Genomic DNA, 26543 nt, shown 5'->3' on the forward strand with positions numbered 1-26543 from the left:
CAAACTATGCATCCAACAAAGTACTAATATCCAGAATCTATAAGGAACTCTAACAAATCAGCAAGAAAAAACCAAATTATCCTATCAAAAGTGTGCTAAGGACATGAATAGACACTTCCCAAAAGAAGATATATAAATGGCCAAGAAACATGAAAGAATCCTCAATATCACTAATTATCAGGGAAATGCAAACAAAACCACAATGCGATACCATCTCACTTCTCCAAGAATAGCCATAATAAAAAAATAAAAATAAAATAGATGTTGCCATGGGTGTGGTAAATAGGGAACACTTTTACACTGCTGGGGGGAATGTAAACTAGTACAACCACTATGGAAAAGAGTATGAAGATTTCTTAAATAATTAAAAGTAGATCTACCATTTGATCTAGCAATACCACTACTGGGTATCTACCCAGAGGAAAAGAAGTCATTATATGAAAAAAACACTTGCACACACATGTTTATTGCAGCACAATTTGCAATTGCGAAAAATATGGGACTAGCTCAAATGCCCATCAATCAATGAATGCATAGAGAAAATGTGGTGTATATATATGTGTGTATATATGTGTATATATGTGTATATACACACATATATGTGTATATATGTGTAAATACACATATATATGTGTGTGTATATATGTGTGTGTGTGTGTGTATATACACACACACACCATCGACAGAATACTACTCAGCCATAAAAAGGAATGAAATAATGGCATTCACAGCAACCTGGAAAGAGTCGGAGACCATGATTCTAACTGAAGTAATTCAGGAATGAAAAAACCAAACATTGTATGTTCTGACTTATAAGTGGGAGTTATGCTATGAGGATGCAAAAGCATAAGAATGATACGATGGACTTTGGGGACTTAGAGGGAAGAGTAGGAGGAGGGTGAGGGACAAAAGACTACACCTTGGGTGCAGTGTACACTGCTCTGGTGATGGGTGCACCAAAATCTCAGAAATTACCACTAAAAATATTTTCCATGTAAACAAACACCACCTGTTCCTTAAAAACTAATGAAAAAAATAAAAAAGATATGAGATCAACCTAAATGCCCATCAATGGTGAACTGGATAAAGAAAATGTGGCACATATACACCATAGAATAATATACAGCCATAAGAAAGAACGAGATCATGTCCTTTGGAGCAACGTGGATGGAGTTGAGGCCATTATCCTAAGTGAATTAACACACGAATAGGAAACCAAATATCCCATATTCTCACTTATAAGTGGGAGCTAAACACTGAGCACACATGGACAGAAAGAAGGGAACAATCGTCACTAGGTGAATTTGAGGGTGGAGGGTGGAAGGAGGGAGAGAATAGAAAAACTACCTATTGGGTATTATACTTATTACATGGGTGACAAAATAATCTGCATACCAAACCCCTGTGACATGCAATTTATCCACATAGCAAGCCTGCTTATGTACCCCTTGAGCCGAAATAAAAATTGGAGAAGAAAAAAACTCCTAAGAGTTGTCACTTTGGGTAGAGTTATGGGCATTATGATTTGAAGGCATAGTCTAAGGTCATTCCTCCTTTATTTATAAAGTTCTAATTTTTAAAATAAAAGTGCATTTGAGTATTTTATCATAAACATTAATTTAAAAATTCACTGGATTTTGTAGTAACTATGTAATGGATGAACTTTGCTATGAGTGTCATCGGAATGGATAAGCAGAGAAAAAGTTGATGAATTAAGAAATGAAAAGGAGTTAGGATCTAGAGACAGTAGTTACAGACTTATTTTGAGGAATTCAAACATAAGACAAATGGATGGTAGATAAAGATGGATGGGGCATTGGATATACGGCAAGAGTTTTTGTTTGCTTGCTTTCTTTAAAATGGGAGAGTTTATATTTATACACCTATGTCTATATAAAATGTTTCTCAATTATACATAGATATATACACATACATATATATGAAATGTGCAACTGTATTTACATATAGCTATGGGGAAGAGGCCATTAGATAGATTAAAACATACAGATATGTTATAATAGAGATGAAAAGGAATAAATTGATCATGTGAATTTTCTTGATGATAAACATTTAGGGGCTATGAATGTTTGTTAAAAAATTTCGTACAACTTGGGACATGGTTCTGCTTTTAATCAACTGCTTTCCAAGGATTTTAACACTGTGAAACGAATTTTAATACAGCTTTTCTATACAATATTCTGAATATTTTAACAGTTTTAACCAAGCATCCTTAATTGAATATTTTCATAAGAAAAAATGAGAAAGAAATTACCCTAATAGAAATGCCCATTGCCAGGGAAATTTCATAATGAAGTGGGAAAAAACAGCAGCTGCACTTGCCTCCATAAGGCATGGACCTACAGCCAATCTGAAACAAACCACCTTCAAATGCCTCAAAGCCTGAAATACAAAACAGTCACACTTAGATACATTTACAATGGCCAACAAGAAAATTATTTTAACAAATGTCAAATTATAAAGTCTTTTTCATAAGAAGCTTTCACTAAACGAAATCTCATTTCAACAGATTGTCCCACTGGACTTTGAACTCTGTTACATTTTATATGTCATCATAGGTTGGATTATAAACAATTTCATCTTTTATAAAATATTATTGTATTTTAATTATTAAAAGATCAATTTTACTGTGATTAAATAGCTAATGCTACCTTCCTGAACTTTTCTAATAAATGGTATAATAATAGTGTCCTATTAGTGTTTTCCCATTAACTTCTTGATATGAACTGTTTGATTAACTTAATAAGTATAAATAGAATACCAACAGGCCAAAGAAAATAACTTAAAAACTGCATAATTCATTTTAAAAGGGAGAACTTTTCAATTTTCTCCTTGGTTCATACTTTCTACCGGAGAATATAATCTTATTGGCTATAATTATTTATGCTCTTGAGCTATTTCTATTAAACCACATTTGCCACATTTATTTGAGTGGCTGTCATATTCATGAATAGTCATCTTCTTATAGATGGGATTTATGATCCCTAGAATGTAATATTTTAAGAAATGCTTTAAAAGATTAGATTTTACAATAATGCAAAGATAATCAGGAACATAATCCTGTGGAGAAAACGTCATAAAAAAATTACTGAAATCCTTAATCTCCCTAAAAAAAGAAAAAGATTTTATAAGGTTTTTCTTATCCTATGTTAACTGAAAAGTACATAGTTCTCCATAGAAGAGCCTCCCAAATAATATAGGCTACTTAAGAGACATTTATCTCTGTGCAAATGATTAGATCGCTAATAAAGACCTTACAACACAGTCAGTTCTCTTCATATCAGTGATAATGATGGCTAGAAATAGAAATTAAGGTGCCAATATTTCTATACAGTTCTTTTTCTTCTGTTTTTTTCTTTGTTTGTTTTGTTTTGTTTTTTGAGACGGAGTCTCACTCTGTCCCCCAGGCTGGAGTGCAGTGGCACTATTTCAGCTCACTACAACCTCCATTGCTCAGGTTCAAGCGATTCTCTTGCCTCAGCCTCCCGAGTAGCTGGGATTACCAGGTAAATGCCACCGCGCCCGGCTAATTTTTGTAGATTACAGGCATGAGCCACCATGCCTGGCCTTTTTTTCTTTATCTTAGGTTTGTTTACAGACTCCACTTGGAACAGGTAAATAAAATTTTTGCTTCTTTTTCTTTCTCACCATCCTCTAATATTTGAAATAACCTTACTCAATTTGTAATTGTAAATCTACCTGTGGATCGAGTCCAAGCCCAGCTCGTATTAGAATAATGGTAAGGGCAATGTTTCTTAAAATTGAAGACCATGTGTTAGGAACATGGACATGTTCATTGATGAATGGAACATTCCTAATCGTAAAACCAGCCAGTAACATCCCTTAAAAGAAAGAAAATAAAGACACATGACCGTTCATTTTTCTGAGAAATAAAACAGAAATGTTTACTTTCTTTTCTAATGCACTATGTCTCTCATTATTTTGGTAAAGGGCAGTTTACAAGCAAGTAGAGAAGGCAGCATGAATAAAGGAATGGCGATAAGAAACAATACACCTAAATGGGGTTCAACAAGTAATTTAGTGTTGCTGGAACATACAGGGCAAGGAAAGGAGGGAGGAGAATGAGCTTGGTGGGCCAGATCATAGAAAGGTCTCCCCCCACTTTGGCAAGGTAAGGCACCATGGGAAGGTTTTAGGCAGGAAGTAACATAATGAGTCTTGCGTTTTTTATGTGAGGGTCTTGGTGAATTAGTTAGGGATAAAACTGGAGACAGAGACCAAATTGAAGGCTCTGCCACAATCCACACAAAAGTTGGAAACAAATAGCCTAAGCTAGAGCAAAAGAGAAAGTTTGGAGAGTAGGAAAATGATTCAATAAATACTTAGAAGGTGCTGCAAGAAAACTGTGGATACAGAAGGGACAGCAGAGATAAGATGTAGAGATTATCTCTACTGACAGTGTACTGAATATATATTTAGTTTTGGGGACAGGGTCTCATTCTGTTGTCCAAGGTGAGTGCAGTGATGCAAACATGGTTCACTGTAGGCTTAACCTCCTGAACTCAAGTGATCCTCTTGCCTTAGCCTCCTGAGTAGCTGAGACCCAGAAAAATTTTTAATATTTTGTAAAGACAAGGTCTGCTATGTTGCCCAGGCTGGTTTTGAACTCCTGGGCTCAGGCGATCCTCCTGCCTTGGCCTCCCAAAGTGCTGGGATTATGGGCATGAGCCGCCGTGCCTGGCCCACTGTACTAAATATTTAGATATACTTGAATACAGTAAGTTCTCACTTAACATCGTCGATAGGTTATTGGAAATGGCAACTTTGAGTAAAATGGTATATAACAAAACCAATTTTAGCATAGGCTAAATGATATAAACAAGAGTCAATTTCCTACAGCATATTTCTGGTCACAAAACATCACCAAACTTCTAAATAAAGATCCAAAACACTTCTAGTATTAAACAATGAAATAAATGTGAGCTCTACATACATTTTAGAAAGTTTTATAAAAACAAATAAGATAATTATTTACTTAATTTTTGGTGAATCCACGAGTGATGGTGGTTATAGCGGTGCTGGTTAAAATCAAAGAATAAATGTTTACACAGTGAAAATTGTAAGTAGCACCTCCTCCCACTATGCAGTTCAAAAACAATCACAAATACGGTAGGCTGGCTGAGAGTTTTCATATCACATTATCTATTGTCATGCATTTGTATGGTTACCATATACTTAACAAAATTTTATTTTACAATAATTTGTATTCATTCATTTATTCATTGTACAATCCACTTATTCTAGTTCAGGGTCAAAGGTGACTGAAACTTAATCCAAAAAAATCAAGGAGGGACTCCCTCCCTAACACATTCTATGAATCTAGTATCACAATTATACCCAAATCAGGCAAAGCCATACACACACACACACACACACACACACACACACACACACACACACACTACTGGTCAATATCCCTGATGAACATAGAATCAAAAATTCTCAACTAGCAAAATGAATTCAATAGTACATCAAAAAGATAATATAGTTAAGTGGATTTTACTCCAGAAATACAAGGATGGTTCAACATGTGAATCATTCTTCCATAAAGACATATACACACATATGTTCATTGTAGCACTATTCACAATAAAAAGACATGGAATCAACTTAAATGACGAAATAAAGAAAATGTGGTACATATACACCATGGAATACTATGCAGTCATAAAAAAGAATGACATCATGTCCTTTGCAGCAACATGGATAGAGCTGAACACCATTATCCTAAGTGAAATAACTCAGAAACAGAAAAATCAAACACCACATGTTCTCACTTATATGTGGGAGCTAAACAATGGGTACATATGGACATAAAAATGGAAATAATAGACACTGGGGAGTCCAAAAGGAAAGAAGGTTGGAGGGTTAAGGTTGAAAAATTACCTATTGGGTATAGTATTCACTATTTGGTGATGGGTTCACTAGAGCCCAAATCTCACCATTATGCAATATATCCATGTACCAAACCTGCACATGTACCCCGTGAATCTAAAATTTTTAAAGATTCTATTAAACAATAAAGCAACAGGAATAATGTACTAAGGATATTAAATTTATTTTAAAAATAAATTTTGGATAAAACTTGTGTGTGTATATATGTAGACAGAGAGAAATAAATGCATCTATAAAGGAGCTTACACACACACACACATACAGTAAATACATACATGAAGATACTATATAAAATATACTACATCGAAATATTTCTGAATTATAACTAATTCAACAAGAAAATGTTCAAAATTTGCATATAGTCAATAATAAAGAAAAGAGAGCTAATTATATACTTACCAAGGAGAGGTGGAAGTGGAGGCACTAAAGGTATTCTAATGAGCTGTAAAATTTTTCCCCCAATAATGGCACTATAAAAAATAATTAACAATCCAAATAAATTTCCACTGGGGAGAGCTTCAGAGCCTAAGATTGACCAGATCATACACCATATCATAAACAGTATAACTCCTGAAATACAAAAAAGTGTACAGCTATATATCTACATACACATAGATGTATACAAACAAAGGATCAATTCTCTTTTATCATACAAATAGCCAGTTCTATAAAATGATACATGGTATAGATCAACATTGCTTACTAGTTTGATGAAAGAGATATCTGCTTCACATGTATTCCAAATAACCTGTCAATTTATGAAGTAGGTTTTAAACAAAGTGTTTTTACTTTAAAAATATTTAAAACCTATATGTGGGCCAGGTGCAGTGGCTCATGCCTTAATCCCAGTACTTTGGGAGGCTGAGGCGGGCTGGATCACATGAGGTCAGGAGTTTGAGACCAGCCTGGTCAACACAGTGAAATCCCGTCTCTACTAAAAATGCAAAAATTAGCCAGGCGTGGTGGTGCGTGCCTGTAATCCCAGCTACATGGGAGGCTGAGTCAGGAGAATCTCTTGAACCCGGGAGGTGGAGGTTGCAGTGAGCCAAGATTGTTCCACTGCATTCCAGCCTGGGTGACAGAGTGAGACTCAGTCTCAATAAAAAAATAAAAAAAAACCTATATGTGAACTCTTGAAAATGCTAACCATTATAATATATGATTGTTAAAAACATCATGGCAATATGATGAGATTTACTTCATTTTATATTTTAAAATAGCTTTTTCATCAGAATGGAAAATAAGAGGATGATTGGCTGTGATAAGAATTCACAATCTTATTGAAGATCACAGTGTCAAGGTGCCAAATCTTTCAACAGGAACCTACTAAATCTTTGTATTGAAAGGATAATTCAACTGATATTTGGCATAAATGTATTAGAGGAGGTAATGGCTGGAAGAAATGAACCTAGATTTTGTGGGAATAAATATAAAGTATCTTAGATTATGTGTAGGAAGTAGAGGTAGATAAGATGAGTAGGTATAAGTTACTAGACATCTTGTTTCTGGCAACTAGGTGTTACTCACTGAGGAATCCATAGGTTTCTGTAAAGGACAGACAATAACATGGTAAATTTCCATATGCTAATTAAATGGCTACCTTTATTTGCTATGAATCATAATTGCTAATGCTTTTAATATTCTTAAAACAGCTTACATGAATTTTTAGCTATGACCCCTTTCTGGCTGTATAGAATTTGCCAGGGTAAAAGAGGAGGATTTTGACTCACTCCAGGCGGAAAGTTAGAACAAAGTATCTTTCCTCCTCCCCTCTGATTATTGTCATCCTGCAAAACTGGAAGTCTTGGAGGGCTAAACTCTTACTAAAAGAATGGACCAGGCTGGGCATGGTAGCTCACGCCTGTAATCCCAGCACATTGGGAGGCCGAGGCAGGTGGATCACCTGAGGTCAGGAGTTCAAGATGAGCCTGACCAACATGGTGAAATCCGTCTCTATTAAAAATACAAACAATTAGCCTGGCCTGTTGGCGCATGCCTGTAATCCCAGCTACTTGGGAGGCTGAGGTAGAATTGCTTGAACCCAGGAGGCGGACATTGCAGTGAGCTGAGATGGTGCCACTTCACTCCAGCCTGAGTAATAAGAGCAAAACTCCATCTCAAGAAAACAAAACAAAACAAAACAAAAAACAAAACAAAAAAAAACACGGACCAGAAAATGTCATCCTACTGACAAATTGAGAAGACAAGGCAGTTTGTCTTAGCTGGTCTCTGGGTGGCAAAGTCTTTTTTGAGAATTCATATGTAAAACTGGCCTCATCCAACTTATGTGTAGGGCTCAAATTACATTACGTGCACAGGTTAGGGATCCCAAAGTTCTAAACCTACCATAAAAGTGTCCCTGCATAGAAGTATCCCTAGAACACTTAGTAGATGCTAATTCAAAAAATCTCTAATAGACAGTCCTGATCCCAGACTGCATAAAGTCTCAAAGGTAAAGCCAAGTGAATCTGAACTTAAAATAAGAAAAAATATCCCATGAGCAAAAGTTAACAGATACAACAAAGAATGGGATTAGATGTCTAAAAACCTCAGCTAATAGAACCACTAGATAGACACTATAAAATATGTATTTTCAAAGGGACTAGAGACAATTTTTAAAAACTGGAGACATGAGAAGAAGAAATTACTTGAAAGTATTGTAAAATAATTAAATAGAACATCTAGAAAAAACTTTAAAATTTACTCAACTAAAAAAAAACCCACTAAGTACCCAAACAGCAGTCTAGACATGGCTGAAGAAAGAACACAGCAAAGTAGTAGATATGAGGAAATTACTTAAGAGCATAGCACACACACACACACAAAAACCGAGGTGGAAAATAAGAGATTCAGATTATGGAAAAGATCTAAAACACAACTAATAGTAGTTTCAGAAACATAATTGAAAGAATGAAGAAGATATAATATTTGAGAAGAAAACTGAATTCAAATTTTACAGAATTGATTAGTGTTTTTATTGATTTGGACACAAGAAGTCAAATGAGTTCTAATCAGGATTAAGTAAAAATAGATACTTGGATAAAATGTTGAGAAACTATAGACTACCAAAGGCAAAAATAAAATCTTACAAAATCTAGACAGAGAAAAAAGAGATTAATCATAATCGAATAAACAATAGAGCAGATTCTCAGTTCTTATCAGCAACAATAGAAGATGCAAGATAATTAAATAAAGTCTTCAAAGTACAGAGATAAAGAAACCATTCAATGTTGAATTCTGTAGCCAGTTAACTGTCACTCGAACAAAAGACAAATGAAAGATATTGTCAAACAAATACATTTAAGAACATATGCCATTTTTTACCAGGGAAAAATCTACTGAAAGATATGCTTTAGAAATATGACATGGAACCAAAAAGGAAGGAACAATGTGCAAAGAAATTGGTAAAATGTAGGTTAGTCTAAACAAGTATTGGTTGTGTAACACATTACTAATGAAAATTGTTAATCAGAGGATATAAAGATAAGGTTGGGAGGTGACATGAAAAGGTTGGCAATTTATTTCCACACCAAAACTCCCCCCAAAAATTGCAAAAATACCAAAAACAATCATTTCAGGACCCTGAAAACTCATCAAAGGCAGTTATCAAATTAAGAAGCATTTATTCTTGAAAAAATGTTAGGGTTTTGGGTAGGATTGGTAAAAGTCTGAGTCCTTCCTGACTGGGGTTGCTCCCTGATATGGTGTGGCTTTGTGTCCCCATCCAAATCTCATCTTGAATTGTACTCCCATAATTCCCACGTGTTGTTGGAGATAATTGAATCATGGGGGTGGTTTCCCCCATACTGTTCTCATGGTAGTGAATAAGTCTCACAAGATCTGATGGCTTTATCAGGGGTTTCCGCTTTTGCATCTTCCTCATTTTCTCTTGCCGCCACCATATAAGAAGTGCCTTTCACCTCCCGCCTCCCCAGTCATCTGGAACTATAAGTCCAATTAAACCTCTTTTTCTTCCCAGTCTTGGGTATGTCTTTATCAGCAGAATGAAAACGGACTAATACACTCCCATCTCTCTTCTCATCCCCAAGCTCAGTTGGGAAAAACTGTAGTTTTACCAGTTTGAAGCTGGATGTAAAACCCAGCAGCTTTTCTGTTAGGGCTGGGGGCAGGGGTGGATTTGGTATGGAGTAGAGGGAAGAAATCAATGGTTTTGCCAGTTAAATATAACAGAGTGGTTTGAGAATGAACAGAGAGAATTGCAGCTTTGCTGGTCTGAGGTTGCAGTTTCAATTGGGGAAGTGGAAGACAAGACAAAAATTTACATGAGAGATCCTGAGGGTCAATAGGTGCAGCAAACCACCATGGCACATGTATACCTGTGTAACAAACCTGCACGTTCTGCACATGTATCCTGGAACTCAAAGTAAAATTAAAAAAGAAAGAAAGAGAGAGAGAGAAAGAAAGAAGAGCAAAGAAAGAGGAAGAAAGAAAGAGAGAGAAAGAAAGAAAGAAAAGAAAAGAAAAGAAAAGAAAAGAAAGACCCACATGCAAGGCTAGAGTTTTCCAGTTCCAAGTTCCAATTCTCTCACTGAGAAGAGTGGCTCACTGTGCCTAAACTGTTTATACAAACAATGTGGTTTACTCTGAACAGCTGCTTTTCTTCTGGGAGTCTGGAATTCTGGTACATGTGAAGGAGAGTAACCTCCGTAAAATCCTGAGTACTGAGTCTCTAATGAGACTCTGGTCCTGGTAGATGACATTGCACATGTGCTGTCAAAATTTCATACTGGGGAAGAGAAATACATCCTTGTAACTCCACAGGAGATGATTCCAGGAAGCTTGTGCCTGGTATCCTCCAGACTTTACCACATACAACTTTTTCCCTTTGCTAATTTTGCTTTGTATCCATTCACTATAATAAATTAAAAACCTGAGTATTACTAAAAAAAAAAAAAAAAAAAGAGATCCTGGAAGGGAGAGAATCATAGAAAGTTTGAGATAAGTTCTCCACACATATATGGCCGATTGGAAAAGTATGGAAGTGCAGGAAAGACTCAAGAGAGTTATGACAAAAAGTAAAAATGCAGTAAGACTTGAGTATTAATTGCAACTTTGAATGCATTCACCCACCCACCCACAGATTATTTGGCAGAGAGTGGAAGCCTTACTAGCTTTAACATAATGTCTCTCCAAAATCGAGCTATGCAACAGACACAAAGGAAATCCCTAGAAAGACAGGCTAAAACAACAATAACAACAACAACACAATATAAAAGACATCACTGCTGAAAACCACTGGGCAGAAGGATTACACAGCACAAGTATAGGCCAATTACAAAACAATAACAACAACAAAAACAATCACAAATAAAAACCAAATCCAGATTTGCTATAATGTGTAATTAAAGTGTTTAGTTTTCAATTAAAAATTATCAGTCATGTAAGGAAACAGGAAAATATGGCTCATACTCTGGAAAAAAAGCAGTGAATAGAAACAGTCTCAATTCAGATATTGGATTTAGAAAGAAAGTTTTCAAAGTATATATTATAAATATGTTCAAATTAAAAATATGATAATGTGCTGTCTGATAGAGAATATGAATAAGGAGACAGAATATATTTAAAAATAGAATCTAGAATAGAAAAGTACAACAGTTAAAGTGAAAAAATCACTAGCAAGGTTCAATAGCATATCTGACCTTGTCAAAGAAAGTATCAGTGAACTTGAAGATAGACCAATAGAGGTTAATCAATCTGAAGAACAAAAAGAAAAAAGAATGAAGAATAATAAGCAGATCCTCAGAAACTTATGGGATACCATCAAGAGCACTAACATATGCATAATGGGAATTCCAGGAGAAGAGAGAGAGAAGAGGGCAGAAAAATATTTGAAAACATCATGTCTGAAAACTTCAAAAATGTTATGAAAAGCATTAATCTTCAGATATAAGAAGTTCAACAAATCTCAAGTAGGATAAACACAAAGAGATTCACACCTAGAGCCATCATAGTCAATTTGGTGAAAACCAAGGATTATAAGAAAATCATGAAAGTAGCAAGAGATGACTTATCACATACAGGGGAACAATAATATGATCTATACTGGCATTTTTATCCGAAAAAAATGGAGGCCTTATGAAGGGACATTTCAAAAGTGGAGGGAAAAATAACTGTCAATTAAGAATTCTGTATCCAGTTAAATGATCCTTCAAAAATGGAGCTGAAATAAAGACATTTCCAGAAAAATAAAAATAAAGAGAACTTATCCTTGCTAAAGAAACACTAAATAAAATGCTTTTAAGATAAAAGGATATGACACCAGATGGCAACTTGAACCTATAAGGAATAAACGGCACTGGAAGTGGTAAATAAATTTGTAAGTATAAAAGATTGTATGTGTGTGTGTGTGTGTGTGTGTGTGTGTGCGTGTGTATTCTGATTTCATCTCTTTTTTAAAAAAAGCATCTGATTATTATAGGCAATAACTATAAAAATACTGCTGAGTTCATAGCATATAAGAGGTACATTGGATCAAAGTTGCTATATAACACTGGAATTAAGTAAAAATTATTAAACCAAAGTAGATTGTAAAAAGTGAAGATGATTGATTATTATAATCCCCAAAGGTACTTGGGAGGCTGAGATAGAAGTATTGCTTGAGGCTAGGAGTTTGAGACTAGCCCAAGCAACAGAATGAAACTCTGTTGATATAGTTTGGATATGTGTCCCTGCCCAAATCTCATGTTGAATTGTAATCCCCAATGTTGGAGATTGGTCCTGCTGGGAGGTGAATGGGTCATGGGGGCAGATTTCTCATGAATGGTTAGTATCATCCTCTTGGTGCTGTCCTTGGGACAGTGAGTAAATTCTTGTGAGATCTCATCATTTAAAAGTGTGTGGCACTGCCCCTTGCTCTTTTACTCCTGCTTTCGTTATGTGACATGTCTTTGCCTTCTGCCATGATTGTAAGCTTCCTGAAGCCTTCCCAGAAGCAGATGCCTCTATGCTTCCTGTACAGCCTGAAGAACTGTGAGGCAATTAAACCACTTATAAATTATCGAGTCTCAGGTATTTGAAAGCAATGCAAGAATGGACTAATTCACCTGTCTCTAAAAAATTTAAGCAAAATTACCCAGGTGTGATGACACATGCCTGTAGTCCCAGCTACTTGACAGGCAAAGGTGAGAGGACTGATTGAGCCCAGGAGTTTGAGGCTGCAATAAGCTATGACCATGCCATTGTCTCTTAAAAAAGTAAGCCCCAGAGAGGCTGGGCGCAGTGGCTCACACCTGTAATCCCAGCACTTTGGCAGGCCGTGCTGGGTGGATCACAAGGTCAGGAGATGGAGACCATCCTGGCTAACATGGTGAAACCTCATGTCTACTAAAAATACAAAAAAATTAGCTGGGCGTGGTGGCGGGCACCTGTAGTCCCAGCTACTCGGGAGGCTGAGGCAGGAGAATGTCGTGAACTCGGGAGGTGGAGCTTGCAGTGAGCCGAGATCCCGCCACTGCACTCCAGCCTGGGTGACAGAACAAGACTCCATCTCAAAAAAAAAAAAAAAAAAAAAAATCAACACAGAAATTGAAATAGGGCACTAAAAATACTTGGTTAATTAAAAATACTTGGTTAATGAAAGAAGCAGTAATGTAAGAAAAGAAAAACAAAAAGACATGACACATAGAAAACAAATAACAAAATGTTACATGCAAGTCCAACCATATCAATAATTATGTGAACGGACTAAAATAAAAAGGCAACTATTACCGTACAGGACTTTAAAAAAACAAGATTCAGCTATATGGTGCCTACAAGAAACAAACTTTAGATAAAACAAGCAGGTTGAATGTAAAAGGATAGGAGACTAGGAGACATATATATATATATATATATATGCAAATGGTAATTATGGGTGAAAGAAGAAAACACAAGTGTAATTACTATATATATGTAATTTTTTTTAACCTGTCAGTTTTATTGTCTGTAAAATGGGGATAAAAAAATTATCTCCTGCCAACATAAATAGGTTTTGTTACAATAAAATGAACTAGTGAGCGTGAAAGAACATTGCAGTCTGTTAAGATGTTCTTCCAGGAATTCTTGCATTCTAGGAAAATCAGAACATTTCTGGTAATAGAATTTTTGACATTTTGAGGAAAGATATTTTTTAGGATATATGTGAAAAGAACACTTTATCTTCTCTAATTACATCATGGATTCTCTTTTTGCATTGAGATTCTGCTTGAATATCAATAGACAAGAGAAGGGGGTGGTTCAGGCATTTGTCTAGTGAGTGGAACGTTGACAGGAAGCAAGGAGCCAGAAGGACACTCCCCTGTGCTGTTGGTCAGGGGCCTGCTTGGCTGGTGCCAAGGATTTGTTCTCAGTGACAAGACAAATACAGAAATGGAGAGTGGTTACAAACTTCTATAGCAATTTGACACTGTATCTTATAAAGAGTAAATATCAGTCTACATCAAATAGGAAACTAAAAACAAAAACAATTGGGTATTAATCTATTAAGCTTAGTCCCGAGGTGACAAAATAATCTGTACAACAAACCCCACATGACACGAGTTTACCTATGTTACAAACCTGAACATGTACCTCTGAACCCAAAATAAAAGTTTTTTTTTTAAAAAAAAACCAAACAAAAAAACCACATCTGTTTCTTCATCACAGATAATTTGAGAAGCACTAGTGTCAGGAAAAAAGAATAGTAAATAATATGTACATTAAAACCCACCAGAAAACATATATGCAGTGGGATATCTTTTTGGACATTAAAGAAATGTGAAAAATCACACATATATTCCTAATGAACTTGACTATATTATATATATATGTTTATTTAGAAGTATTAAATTGAATTAAGTATTAAATTTATTTTTTAAAAAGTGGTATAAAGGAAGGATGTTCTGATTAAGAAGGATAGGTAAACAGCAATTACAACTCTGAGTAGAGAAATAGTAAAATGCCCAGAAACAGACTGGCAAAGGCTATAGACTAATTAATCTTACAAAAGGAAGCAGAATTTATTAATATAAATAACAAAGTATTGCTGATACTTAAATAATTGTGAGTTATATTGAAGAATTATTTTATATTTTAAAATAGCAAACCCCCCAAAAAAACAGTGTGGTAAAGCTGTGGTGAGGTTTGTACATTTTAGGAAGCCTTGTTATTTTTAGCTCATATGGTTTTTTGGTAAGTAAAAATAAAAAAAAAGTTAAAAATGATTTCTCTGCTGCTTAAATTCTGATACACATCTCCTATTGCATGGTAAGATATGAGTTTAGAGTCACTGTATTTTTTTAGTAGTTCTACTAATAAGAAATTTTCATTAAGCTTTACTTTCTTTTTTTTTTTTTTTTTTTTTTGAGATGGAGTTTCGCTCTTGTTGCCCAGGCTGGAGTGCAATGGCGTGATCTCGGCTCACCACAACCTCCGCCTCCCAGGTTCAAGCGATTCTCCTGCCTCAGCCTCCTGAGTAGCTGGGATTACAGGCATGCAGCACCATACCCGGCTAATTTGGTATTTTTAGTAGAGACAGGGTTTCTCCATGTTGGTCAGGCTGGTCTTGAACTCCCGACCTCAGGTGATCCGCCCGCCTCAGCCTCCAAAATTGCTGGGATTACAGGCATGAGCCACTGTGACTGGCCTAAGCTTTACTTTCTAAAAATTATATCAAAATTGATATTTCTCTATTATCTAATCATAAATTATATCAAATATGCTGTTTTGAATTTTATTTTTCCCTTTAAACATAAAGACACACATTCAGTTCATTGTGCTAGATAAATTACCAGTGCGATCACAAATTAAGAAATGCAATGCAAAGAATTTTGCACACAAGGAGTTGTGAAAGTGTTAATAACTTTTGATGCAAAGATAATTTTATGAAAGTAACAGAAGACTAATAAAAGGTACAAAACAATTATTATGTAAGTATCTTCCTTTTTCTGAATCACCCATGATTAGTTTTTCCACCAGCAAAAACTGGCTATATACTTCAGATCTGTCTCAAATCTCCCTAGCCTCTTTTCCTAAACCTCCCCAGCCTCTCAGGACAGACAGGCTGCTCCTGTACTTTGTGCATTCTGCTATTTTTAGCAAGAGGCCTGTTTTGTCAGTGTTGTCTGAATAGTATTTGCCAACTCCCAGACTTTCAGTCACTTATTTGTTTATTTATTTATTTATTTGGCTCTTTTCTTGTATTTCCCTTTTCCTTTTCTTTCCTTTCTTTTTCCCTTTCCTCCTCCCTTCCTTTGCTTACTTATTTTTTTCCCTTTAATTCCCATTCACTATTTCCATGACTGTCAAATAGTAGGTTGATCCTTTAAAATATTCCTTTTTTAAAATTTATTGTACTTTAAGTTCTGGGATACATGTGCAGAACATGCAGGTTTGTCACATAGGTATACACGTGCCATGTGGTGTGCTGCACCCATCTACAATATATCTTAAAATGAATAAAAGTGGAAACACGCAGGAGACATGGTGTATGGGGTGAGTGGGTTGCCAAGTGGATGGTGGCAGGTTGCTCCAGGGTGGCCAGTGGGGCTAAGTGCTATGTATTCCAAGCATGGTGGGGTTCCTGCCTTCCTGTGTGGCAGACTGTGGCATCAGGTAAGAGCCAGTCGGTGCCCACCCTGGCTCCTCCATTGCCTTGCTCTCAGCCCCTGGCATCCAGCCCACACCTGGAGGTTGAGCTGCACCCACTGCTCTGGGTCTCAGCCCTGCGATCACCTCAGTAGATATTCTGAGCTTGGCCATGCAGGCAACACTGAGCCATAGTTTACTATTCTTTCATGCATTTCTATCAGAGAGTCAGCAAAGGTAGTTGACAAAGCCCAAAGGAGAATGTTGAGGGGAGTTGATGACCTTGACTTTTTCATACAGGATGAAGCCATTGATAAATCTATGTATGCTTCAAAGTGGTCAATATGACATGGAATCACTGAAGACTGGGATATTATGGAAAGGTTCATGGAGCAAGTGGTTTTTAAATATCTTTGAGCAGAATCTGAGGACCATTATTTTTTAATGACAGAACTTCCACTGAATACACTAGAAAATACAGAGCATTTTTGCAGAAATTATGTTTGAATTATTTAATGTACCAGGATTCTACATTGCAATTCAGGAGGTACTGGCCTTGGCAGTATCTTGGACATCTCAACAAGTGAGTGAATGTATGTTAATGAGTATAGTCATTGACAAAGGAGATGGAGTCACCCATGTTCTCCCAGTTGTAGGTTATGTAATTGGGAGCTGCATCAATCACATCCTGATTGTAGGTGATACTGTGTATTTCATTCAACAGCTGCTAAGGGAGAGGGAGGTAGGAATCCCTCTTGAGCAGTCACTGGAGACCACAAAAGCCATTAAGGAGAAATACTGTTACATTTGCCCGGATATAGTCAAGGAATTTGCTAAGTACGATGTGAATTCCTGGAAGTGGATCAAACAATACACAGGTATCAATGTGATCAACCAGGAGAAGTTCATAATAGATGTTGGTTACAAAAGGTTCCCGCAACTTGAAATATTTTTTTACCCAGAGTTTGCCAACCCAGACTTTATGGAATCCATCTTGAATGTTGTTGATGAATACAAAACTGTCCCATTGATGTGCATCGTCCACTGTATAAGACTGTTGTTCTTTCAAGGGGTTTGACCATATTCGGGGATTTGAACCTCAACTACAGAGAGATTTGAAGAGTGGTACAAGCCAGATTAAAACTCAGTAAGGATCTCAGTGGCAGGAGAATCAAACCTAAGCTTGCAGAGGTTCGGGTGGTAATCCATCACATGCAGCACTATGCCTTATGGTTTGGAAGCTTAATGCTAGCCTCAACTCTGGAGTTATTTCAGGCCTGTCACACCAAGAAGGACTGTGAAGAATATGGCCCCAGCATCTGCCACCACAGCCTTCTCTTTGGAGTAAAGTCTTAGTGTCTGCCTTGAAAGCATCATTTAATACTGTCATGTTGGGGAACAAGTGTCCTTCAGAACCCAGAGAAGACTACCATTTCTAAATGACATTTGGTGTTGATGTCTGAGCAGCATGCTTGCATCACCTAGTGCATGAGGCACAAGGCAGAGTCATTTCAGTAAAAGCCATTTCTTTATGTGTTGACTGTTGTATGCCCACTCCTTCTTCTCTCACTCCCTTTCTTCATGCTTCCCCAGTTTCCCTCCTCCTTTTCACTTGAGCTTTTTTGTTGACAAATACCATTCTGAAGGAATTCAAATGTGACTTTGAAAATTGTTAAGAGGAAAAACAATTTCAAAAATGGCCCAAAATAGTTCTCCCCCAGGAAAGAATGCAGTGGTATAAATCCTTTTCCCCCAGCCTATTTTTATAAATAAAATGTTATAAACTTAAAATACGAAAAACCAATAACATAGCATTATTTACAGGATGCAATTAAAGCAGTGTATAGAGGGAAATGTATAGCTTTAAAAACAGAAAGAAAAAATAATCTAAAATTGGTAATTAAAACTTCCATCTTAAGACTCCAGAAAAAGATGAGTAAACCAAGCCAAAAGTAAGTAGGATGTATGAAATAAAAAGGTCACAGTGGAAAAACGATAAATACAGAACAGGATAACATTAAAAACAACCAAAGAAACTGAAAATTGCTTATTTCAGAAAGTCAAGAAGATAAATAATATTTAGTTACATTGACCAAGAAAAAAGAAAGAAGACACTAATTCCCAAAATCAAGAATCAAAGAGAAATATCACCACAGACCCTACCCTTAAAAGGATGTTAAGAAAATAGCATAATAACTCTAAGGCAAAAAATTCGACAACTTAGATAAAATAGAATAATTCCTAGAAAGACACAAATTACCCAAACTGACTCAAGGAAAAAGGAAAAAAAAAACAAATACCAATATCAAGTAAAGAAATTGCATCAGTAATTTCAAATCTTCCTATAGAGAAAAAATATATTTCACTGGTGAATTCTATCAAACTATTAAGGGAGGAAATAATACCAATGTTACAAAAACTTTATTAAGCAAATAGAGGAGGAAGGAAACTTCCCAATGAACTTTATTTCATTTGATATCAATATTACCCTGATATCAAAACAAGACAAAGACATTACAAGAAAACACAGCTATATACCAATATCCCTTGTGAACCTAGACATAAAAATTCTTAACCAAACATTAGCAAACGTAATTGAGCAACATATGAAAAGGATTTTATACCATAATCAAATGAAGTTTATCTCAGGAATGTGAGGTTGACTTAACATCCAAAAATCAATGTAATAAACTATATTAACAGAATAAAGGACAAAACCATATGACCACCTCAATAGATGCAGAAAAGCATTTGACAGAATTCAACAATCATATATTTAAAAAAATCTCATCAACTTATGAATAGAAGGGAACTTCTTCAAATGATCAAGGCATCTACCAGAAGCCTATAGCCAACATACTTAATGGTAAAAATGTGCTTCCCTCTAGATTAGGAAACATGCAAAGATATCTGTGTTTACCACTTCTATTTAACAATGCACCATAGGTCTTAATTTGTGCAATAGTCAAGGAAAAAAGGTATGGAAAAAAGACAACTCTTTTTATTGTTAGCCGTGTATACAGAAAATCCTAAGGAACACACCCACACACACACCCCCACATACCACACCCCCTCCCAGACTTACTAGAACTAAGAGGGGGGCTTAGCAAGTTTGTAGAGTATATGATCAATATACAAAAATCGGTTATATATATAGTAGCAACAAACAGTACAAAGATGAAATAAAGAAAACAATTCCAATCACAATAGCATCAAAAATAAATGTCTTAGTTTGTTTTATGTTGTTATAATAGAATACCTGAGACTGTAAAAAGAGGTTTATTTAGCTCATGTTTCTCCAGACTGGGAAGTTCAAGAAGCATGGCACCAGTATCTGCTTAGCTTCTGGTGAAGGCTTTAGTAGTGCATCACAACATGGCAAAAGACCAAAGAGGAAGTGGGAATGTGCCAAGAGGCCAAACACAAGGTACAACCTTGTACAATGGGTTGCTTTATAACAATCCATTCTCAGGGTAACTAATCTATTCCCACAGGAACCAATCCAGTTTCATGAGAGCAAGAACTCACTCACTATATGAGAACCGCACCAAGCTGCTAAAAATGGCAGAGCCCCCATGACCCAAGCATCTCCCATTAGGCCCTACCTCTTAAAGGTTCCAACATGATTTTTGGCAGAGACACAGAAACCATGGCATTCCACCCTTGGAACCCCAAACTCATGTCCCTTTTACACTATAAAATATAATTATTTAATCTCAATGGTCCCCAAAGTCTTAATATATTCCAGTAACAATTCAAAGGTCAAAGTCCAAAGTCTCATATAAGACTCAAGGCAAGTTCCTTTTAGCTATGAGCCTGTAAAATAAAAAAATAAAAAAAAAAAAGTTATTTACTTCCAGGATGCAATGGTGGAATAGTCATACGGCAGACAGTCCCATTCCAAAAGGGAGAAATAGGCCAAAAGAAGAAAGAGGTGACAGGCCTCAAGCAAGTTCAAAACTCAGCAGGGCAGACACTAAATCTTAAAGCTCCAGGATAATTCTCCACTCCATGTGCTATCTCCTGGGCACAGTAGGGAGTTTTTATCCCTAAAGTGTTGGGCAGCCCCACCTCCACTGCTTTGTTGGGCATAGCCACATGGCTGCTGTCACTGGTTGGAGTTGGATACCTGTGGCTTTCCCAGGCTGAAGTTGGATGGTGGCAATGGCTCTATAGTTCTGGAGTCCCAGTGGTGGTCCACTTCATGGATTCACTAGGCATTGCCCTGGTACAGACTCTTTGTGGCAGCTCCAACCCTACGTTTCTGCTCAGCATTGCCCTAGGGGAGGTACACTGCAGTGGCTCTGGCCCTGGAACAAGTCTCCACCTGAGCTCCCAGTCTTTTCAGTACATCCCTTAAAATCTAAATGGAAGCCACCATGCTTCCACTTCTCTTGTATTCTGCACATCTGCAAAACTAGTACCACATGGTTGTAAATGCCATCAAGGCTTACCGCTTGCACCCTCCAGAGTGCTGTTATGAGCTGTATCTGAGGCTGCTTGATCCGCGACTGCGTGCCACCAAGGTTTATGGTTTGTATCTTGTGGAATGGCAGCCTGAGCCACACCTGGGTATGATTGTGCCATGGCTGGGGTGGCTGCTGAGGGCTGTGCCAGAATTTGGGGAGCAGGATCTCAAAACAGAACAGGGCAGTGATGCATGGGTTCTGTCTCTTAAAACCATTCTGTCCTCCTAGACCTCTGGAGAGGCAACCTCAAAAATTTCTGAAAATGTCTTCAGGGCCTTTAAAAAATTGTCTCAATAATTATCAACTGGCTTTCTTCTCTCAGTGCTAATCTCTTTAGTATTGGCTGTTCTGCTGCACCCTTGGATTCCTCTCCTGAAAATGCTCTTTCATTCTCTACCACATGGCCAGGCTATTAATTTTCAAATTTTTATGCTTGCTTCCCTTGTCATTTTGCATTTCACTGAATGTAGTAAGAAGTAACTACATAGCGGCTCTATATTTTGCCTAGAAACTTCCTCTGCCAGGTACCCTAGTTCATCACTCTTAAGTTTGGCCTTCCACAAAACCTTAGGGCACAAAGCCTTAGAAACAACATAGCCAAATTTTTGCTATGGTCTAACAAGGATGACTTGGTCTCCAGTTCCTAATACTTGTTCCTCATTTCTATCTGAGATCTCATTAGAATGGCCTTTGCTGTCCATATTTTTATCAGCATTGTGGTAATGACTACTTAACCAATCTCTAAGAAATTCTAAACTTTCTCTCGTCTTTTTGTTGTCTTCTGAGCCCTCACTGAAATTATCCTTAATGCTCTGTTTATGGCAATACAGTCTTTTTCTAGTCTGCTCCTTCAAACTCTTCCAACTTCTGCCCATTACCGAGTTCCAATGATGCTTCTGCATTTTTTGAGTATCTAAATAGCAACATCCCACTCTCAGTACAAATTTTCTGTCTTAGTCCGTTTTGTGTTGCTATAACAGAATATCGGAGACTGAGTAATTTATAAAGAGGTATATTTGGCTTGCAGTTCTGCAGGCTGGAAAGAATGACACTGGCATCTGCTTGGGTTCTGGTGAAAGCTTTAGTGTTATGTCACAACATGGTAGAACAAGGTCAAAGGGGAGTAGGCACGTACCAGGAGGCCAAGCATGAAGCGTGACCTCACCGTATAGCAACTCATTCTCATGGTAACTAATCCATTCCTGAGAGAACTAATCCCACAAGAGTGAGAACTCACTCAGCAGTGTAAGAATAGTACCAAGCTGCCCACAAAGGAAGAGCTCCCAAGACCCAAACACTTCCCATTAGGCCCCACCTCTTAAGCATTCCAACATGAGTTTTGGTAGAGACACTCAAACTATAGTAATAATAATTAGGAATAAATTTAACAAAATAAGTGCGAAACCTTTGCACTGAAAACTAAAAAACATCACTCAGATAAAAGCCTAAATAAATGGAGAGATATATCATGTTAATGGATTAGATGACTCAATATTGTTAGATGTCAACTGATCTACAAATTAACTGTAATTCCTGCCAAAAGTCTAGAAAGATTATTGGAAAAATTGACAAGCTGATTCTAAAGTTATATAGAAATACAAAAATACCTAGAACAGGCAAAACAATCTTGCTAAGTAAGAATGAAGTTAGAGTACTTAATACTGTCTTATTTTAAAATTCAGTGTAAAGCAACAGTAGTCAAGACAGTGTAGAATCCACATTAAGAGAGATAGATAGATCAATGGAACTAAGTGGAGTTCAGAATCCAACCCACATAAATAGTCAATTGATTTTCATCAAAGATGCTAAGACAATTCAATAGGAAAAAGATGTTCTTTCAACAAATGATTCTATAAGAACTGGTTATTCATTTACAAAAACTAAACCTAGATCCTTAGGTCATACGCGAAAATTAACTAAAATGGATCATAGACCTAATTGTATGAGCTAAAACTGTAAAACTTCTAGGAAAAAAATATAGGAGAAAATATTTATGACCTTGGACTAAGCAAAGGTTTCTTAGATATAATATCAAAAACATATTCCATAAAAGAAAAACTGATAAATTGGACTTCATCAAAATGATGAAATCTTTGCTTTTCAAAAATTTCTTAAATAAATGAAAAGAGAGGATCATTCCAAGATAGCCGAATAGGAACAGCTCCTGTCTGCAGCTCTCAGCATAATTGACGTAAAAGACAGGTGATTTCTGCATTTCCAACTGAGGTACATGGTTCATCTCACTGGGACTGGTTGGACAGTGGGTGCAGCCCACAGAGGGTGAGCCGAAGCAGGGCGGGGCATCGCCTCATCTGGGAAGCAGCACAAGGGGTCGGGGGATTTCCCTTTCCTAGCCAAGGGAAGCCGTGCCAGATGGTACCTGGAAAATCCGGACACTCCCACCCTAATACTGTGCTTTTCCAATGGTCTTAGCAAATGGCACACCAGGAGATTATATCACATGCCTGGCTCTGTGGGTCCCACGCCCACAGAACCTTGCTTACTGCTAGCACAGCAGTCCGAGATCGAACTGCAAGGTGGCAGCCTGGGCTGGGGGAGGGGCATCCACCATTGCTGAGGTTTGAGAGGTAAACAAAGCAGCTGGGAAGCTCAAACTGGGTGGAGCTCACTGCAGCTCAACGAGGCCTGGCAGCCACTGTAGACTCCACCTCAGGGGGCAGGGTATAGCTGAATAAAAGGCAGCAGAAACTTCTGCAGACTTAAACATCCCTGTCTGATAGCTCTGAAGAGAGCAGTGGTACTCCAGCATGGAGTTTGAACTCTTGAGAATGGACAGAGCTGCCGGTAGGGACTGACAGACATCTCATACAGCCAGGTGTCCCTCTGAGATGAAGCTTCCAGAGGAAGGATCAGGCAGCAATATTTGCTGTTCTGCAGCCTCCACTGGTGACACCCAGGCAAACAGGGTCTGGAGTGGACCTCCAGCAAACTCCAACAGACCTGCAGCTGAGGGTCCTGATTGTTAGAAGGAAAACTAACAAACAGAAAGGAACAGCATCAACAAAAAGGACGTTCACATCAAAACCCCATCTGTAGGTCACCATCATCAAAGACCAAAGGTAGATAAAACCACAAAGATGGGGGAAAACCAGAGCAGACAAGCTGAAAATTCAAAAAACCAGAGCGCCTCTTCTCCTCCAAGGGATCGCAGCTCCTCGCCAGCAATGGAACAAAGCTGGACGGAGAATGACTTTGACGAATTGACAGAAGTAGGCTTTAGAAGGTCGGTAATAACAAACTACTCCGAGCTAAAGGAGGATGTTCGAACCCATTGCAAGGAAGCTAAAAACCTTGAACAAAGATTAGATGAATGGCTAACTAGAATAAACAGCATAGAGAAGACCTTAAATGACCTGATGGAGCTGAAAACCATGGCACGAGAACTACATGACACATGCACAAGCTTCCGTAGCTGATTCGATCAAGTGGAAGAAAGAGTATCAGTGATGGAAGATCAAATGAATGAAATGAAGTGAGAAGGGAAGTTTAGAGAAAAAGAGTAAAAAGAAACGAACAAAGCCTCCAAGAAATATGGGACTATGTGAAAAGACCAAATCTAAGTTTGATTGGTGTACTTGAAAGTGATGGGGAGAATGGAACCAAGTTGGAAAACACTCTTCAGGATATTATTCAGGAGAACTTCCCCAACCTAGCAAGGCAGGCCAACATTCAAATCCAGGAAATACAGAAAACACCACAAAGATACTCCTCGCGAAGAGCAACCCCAAGACACATAATTGTCAGATTCACCAAGGTTGAAATGAAGGGAAAAATGTTAAGGGCAGCCAGAGAGAAAGCCACAAAGGGAAGCACATCAGACTAACAGCAGATCTCTTGGCAGAAACCCTACAAGCCAGAAGAGAGTGGGGGCCAATATTCAACATTCTTAAAGAAAAGAATTTTCAACTGAGAATTTCATATCCAGCCAAACTAAGCTTCATAAGTGAAGGAGAAATAAAATCCTCCACAGACAAGCAAATGCTGAGAGATTTTGTCACCACCAGGCCTGCCTTACCAGAGCTCCTGAAGGAAGCACTAAACATGGAAAGGAATAACCAGTACCAGCCACACAAAAACATGCCAAATTATAAAGACCATCGATCCCGATCAAATTCACACATAACAATATTAACCTTAAATGTAAATGGGCTAAATGCCCCAATTAAAAGACACAGACTGGCAAACTGATAAAGAGTCAAGACCCATCAGTGTGCTGTATACAGGAGACCCATCTAATGTGCAGAGACACACATAGGCTCAAAATAAAGGGATGGAGGAAGGTCTACCAAGCAAATGGAAAGCAAAAAATAGCAGGGGTTGCAATCCTAGTCTCTGATAAAACAGACTTTAAACCAACAAAGATCAAAAGAGACAAAGAAGGCCATTATATAGTGGTAAAGGGATCAATGCAACAAGAAGATCTAACTAGCCTAACTATATATGCACCCAATACAGGAGCACCCAGATTCATAGAGCAAGTCCTTAGAGACCTACAAAGAGACTTAGACATCCACACAATAATAATGAGAGACTTTAACACCCCACTGTCAATATTAGACAGATCAATGAGACAGAAGGTTAACAAGGATTTCCAGGACTTGAACTCAGCTCTGCAACAAGCAGACCTAATACACATCTACAGAACCCTCCACCCCAAATCAACAGAATGTACATTCTTCTCAGCACCACATTGCACTTATTCCAAAATTGACCACATAGTTAGAAGTAAAGCACTCCTCAGCAAATGTAAAAGAACAGAAATCACAACAAACTGTCTCCCAGACCACAGTGCAATCAAATTAGAACTCAGGATTAAGAAACTCACTCAAAACCACACAAATACATGGAAACTGAACAACCTGCTCCTGAATGACTATTGGGTAAATAACGAAATGAAGGCAGAAATAAAGATGTTCTTTGAAACCAACGAGAACAAAGACACAACATATCAGAATCTCTGGGACATATTTAAAGCAGTGTGTAGAGGGAAATTTATCGCACTAAATAACCACAAGAGAAAACAGGAAAGATCTAAAATCGACACCCTAACATCACAATTAAAAGAACTAGAGAAGCAAGAGCACACAAATCCAAAATCTAGCAGAAGGCAAGAAATAACTAAGATCAGAGCAGAACTGAAGGAGATAGAGACACAAAAAACCCTTCAAAAAATCAATGAATCCAGGAGCTGTTTTTTGAAAAGATCAACAAAATTGATAGACCACTAGCAAGACTAATAAAGAAGAAAAGAGAGAAGAATCAAATAGATGCAATAAAAAATGATAAAGGGGATATCACCACCAATCCCATGGAAATACAAACTACCATCAGAGAATACTATAAACCCCTCTTCTAGAAGAAACGGATAAATTCCTGGACAAATACACCCTCCCAAGACTAAACCAGGAAGAAGTTGAATCCCTGAATAGACCAATAACAGGCTCTGAAATTGAGGCAATAATTAATTAGCCTACCAACCAAAAAAAGTCCAGGACCAGATGGATTCACAGCCGAATTCTACCAGAGGTACAAAGAGGAGCTGGTACCATTCCTTCT

The 26543-nt window shown here is 37.3% G+C and overlaps 1 protein-coding gene and 1 pseudogene across 9 annotated transcripts in view; one reads left to right on the forward strand and one right to left on the reverse strand.

The window, feature by feature from the left end:
• SLC9B1 (solute carrier family 9 member B1) overlaps positions 1-26543 on the reverse strand; it is a 133786-nt gene that overhangs the window by 59679 nt on the left and 47564 nt on the right. For 6 of the 9 annotated variants that reach the window (XR_008524227.2, XM_054553520.2, XM_002815012.2 and 3 more), the window contains 3 exons: positions 6334-6504; positions 3718-3860; positions 2273-2400 (listed from right to left, as the gene is read on the reverse strand). Coding sequence is in view for 8 of the 9 variants with exons in the window: in XM_054553520.2 (XP_054409495.1) it covers positions 2273-2400; positions 3718-3860; positions 6334-6504 (442 nt within the window). In the remaining variant the exon portion in view is untranslated. The remainder of the gene's footprint in view (positions 1-2272; positions 2401-3717; positions 3861-6333; positions 6505-26543) is intronic. The other 3 variants (XM_063723832.1, XM_063723833.1, XM_063723834.1) reach the window with 1 other exon arrangement.
• On the forward strand, positions 15497-20333 carry LOC129058814 (actin-related protein 3B-like; annotated as a pseudogene).

This window comes from Pongo abelii, chromosome 3 (genome assembly GCF_028885655.2).
Source record: "Pongo abelii isolate AG06213 chromosome 3, NHGRI_mPonAbe1-v2.0_pri, whole genome shotgun sequence".
Classification (NCBI taxonomy): domain Eukaryota; kingdom Metazoa; phylum Chordata; class Mammalia; order Primates; family Hominidae; genus Pongo; species Pongo abelii.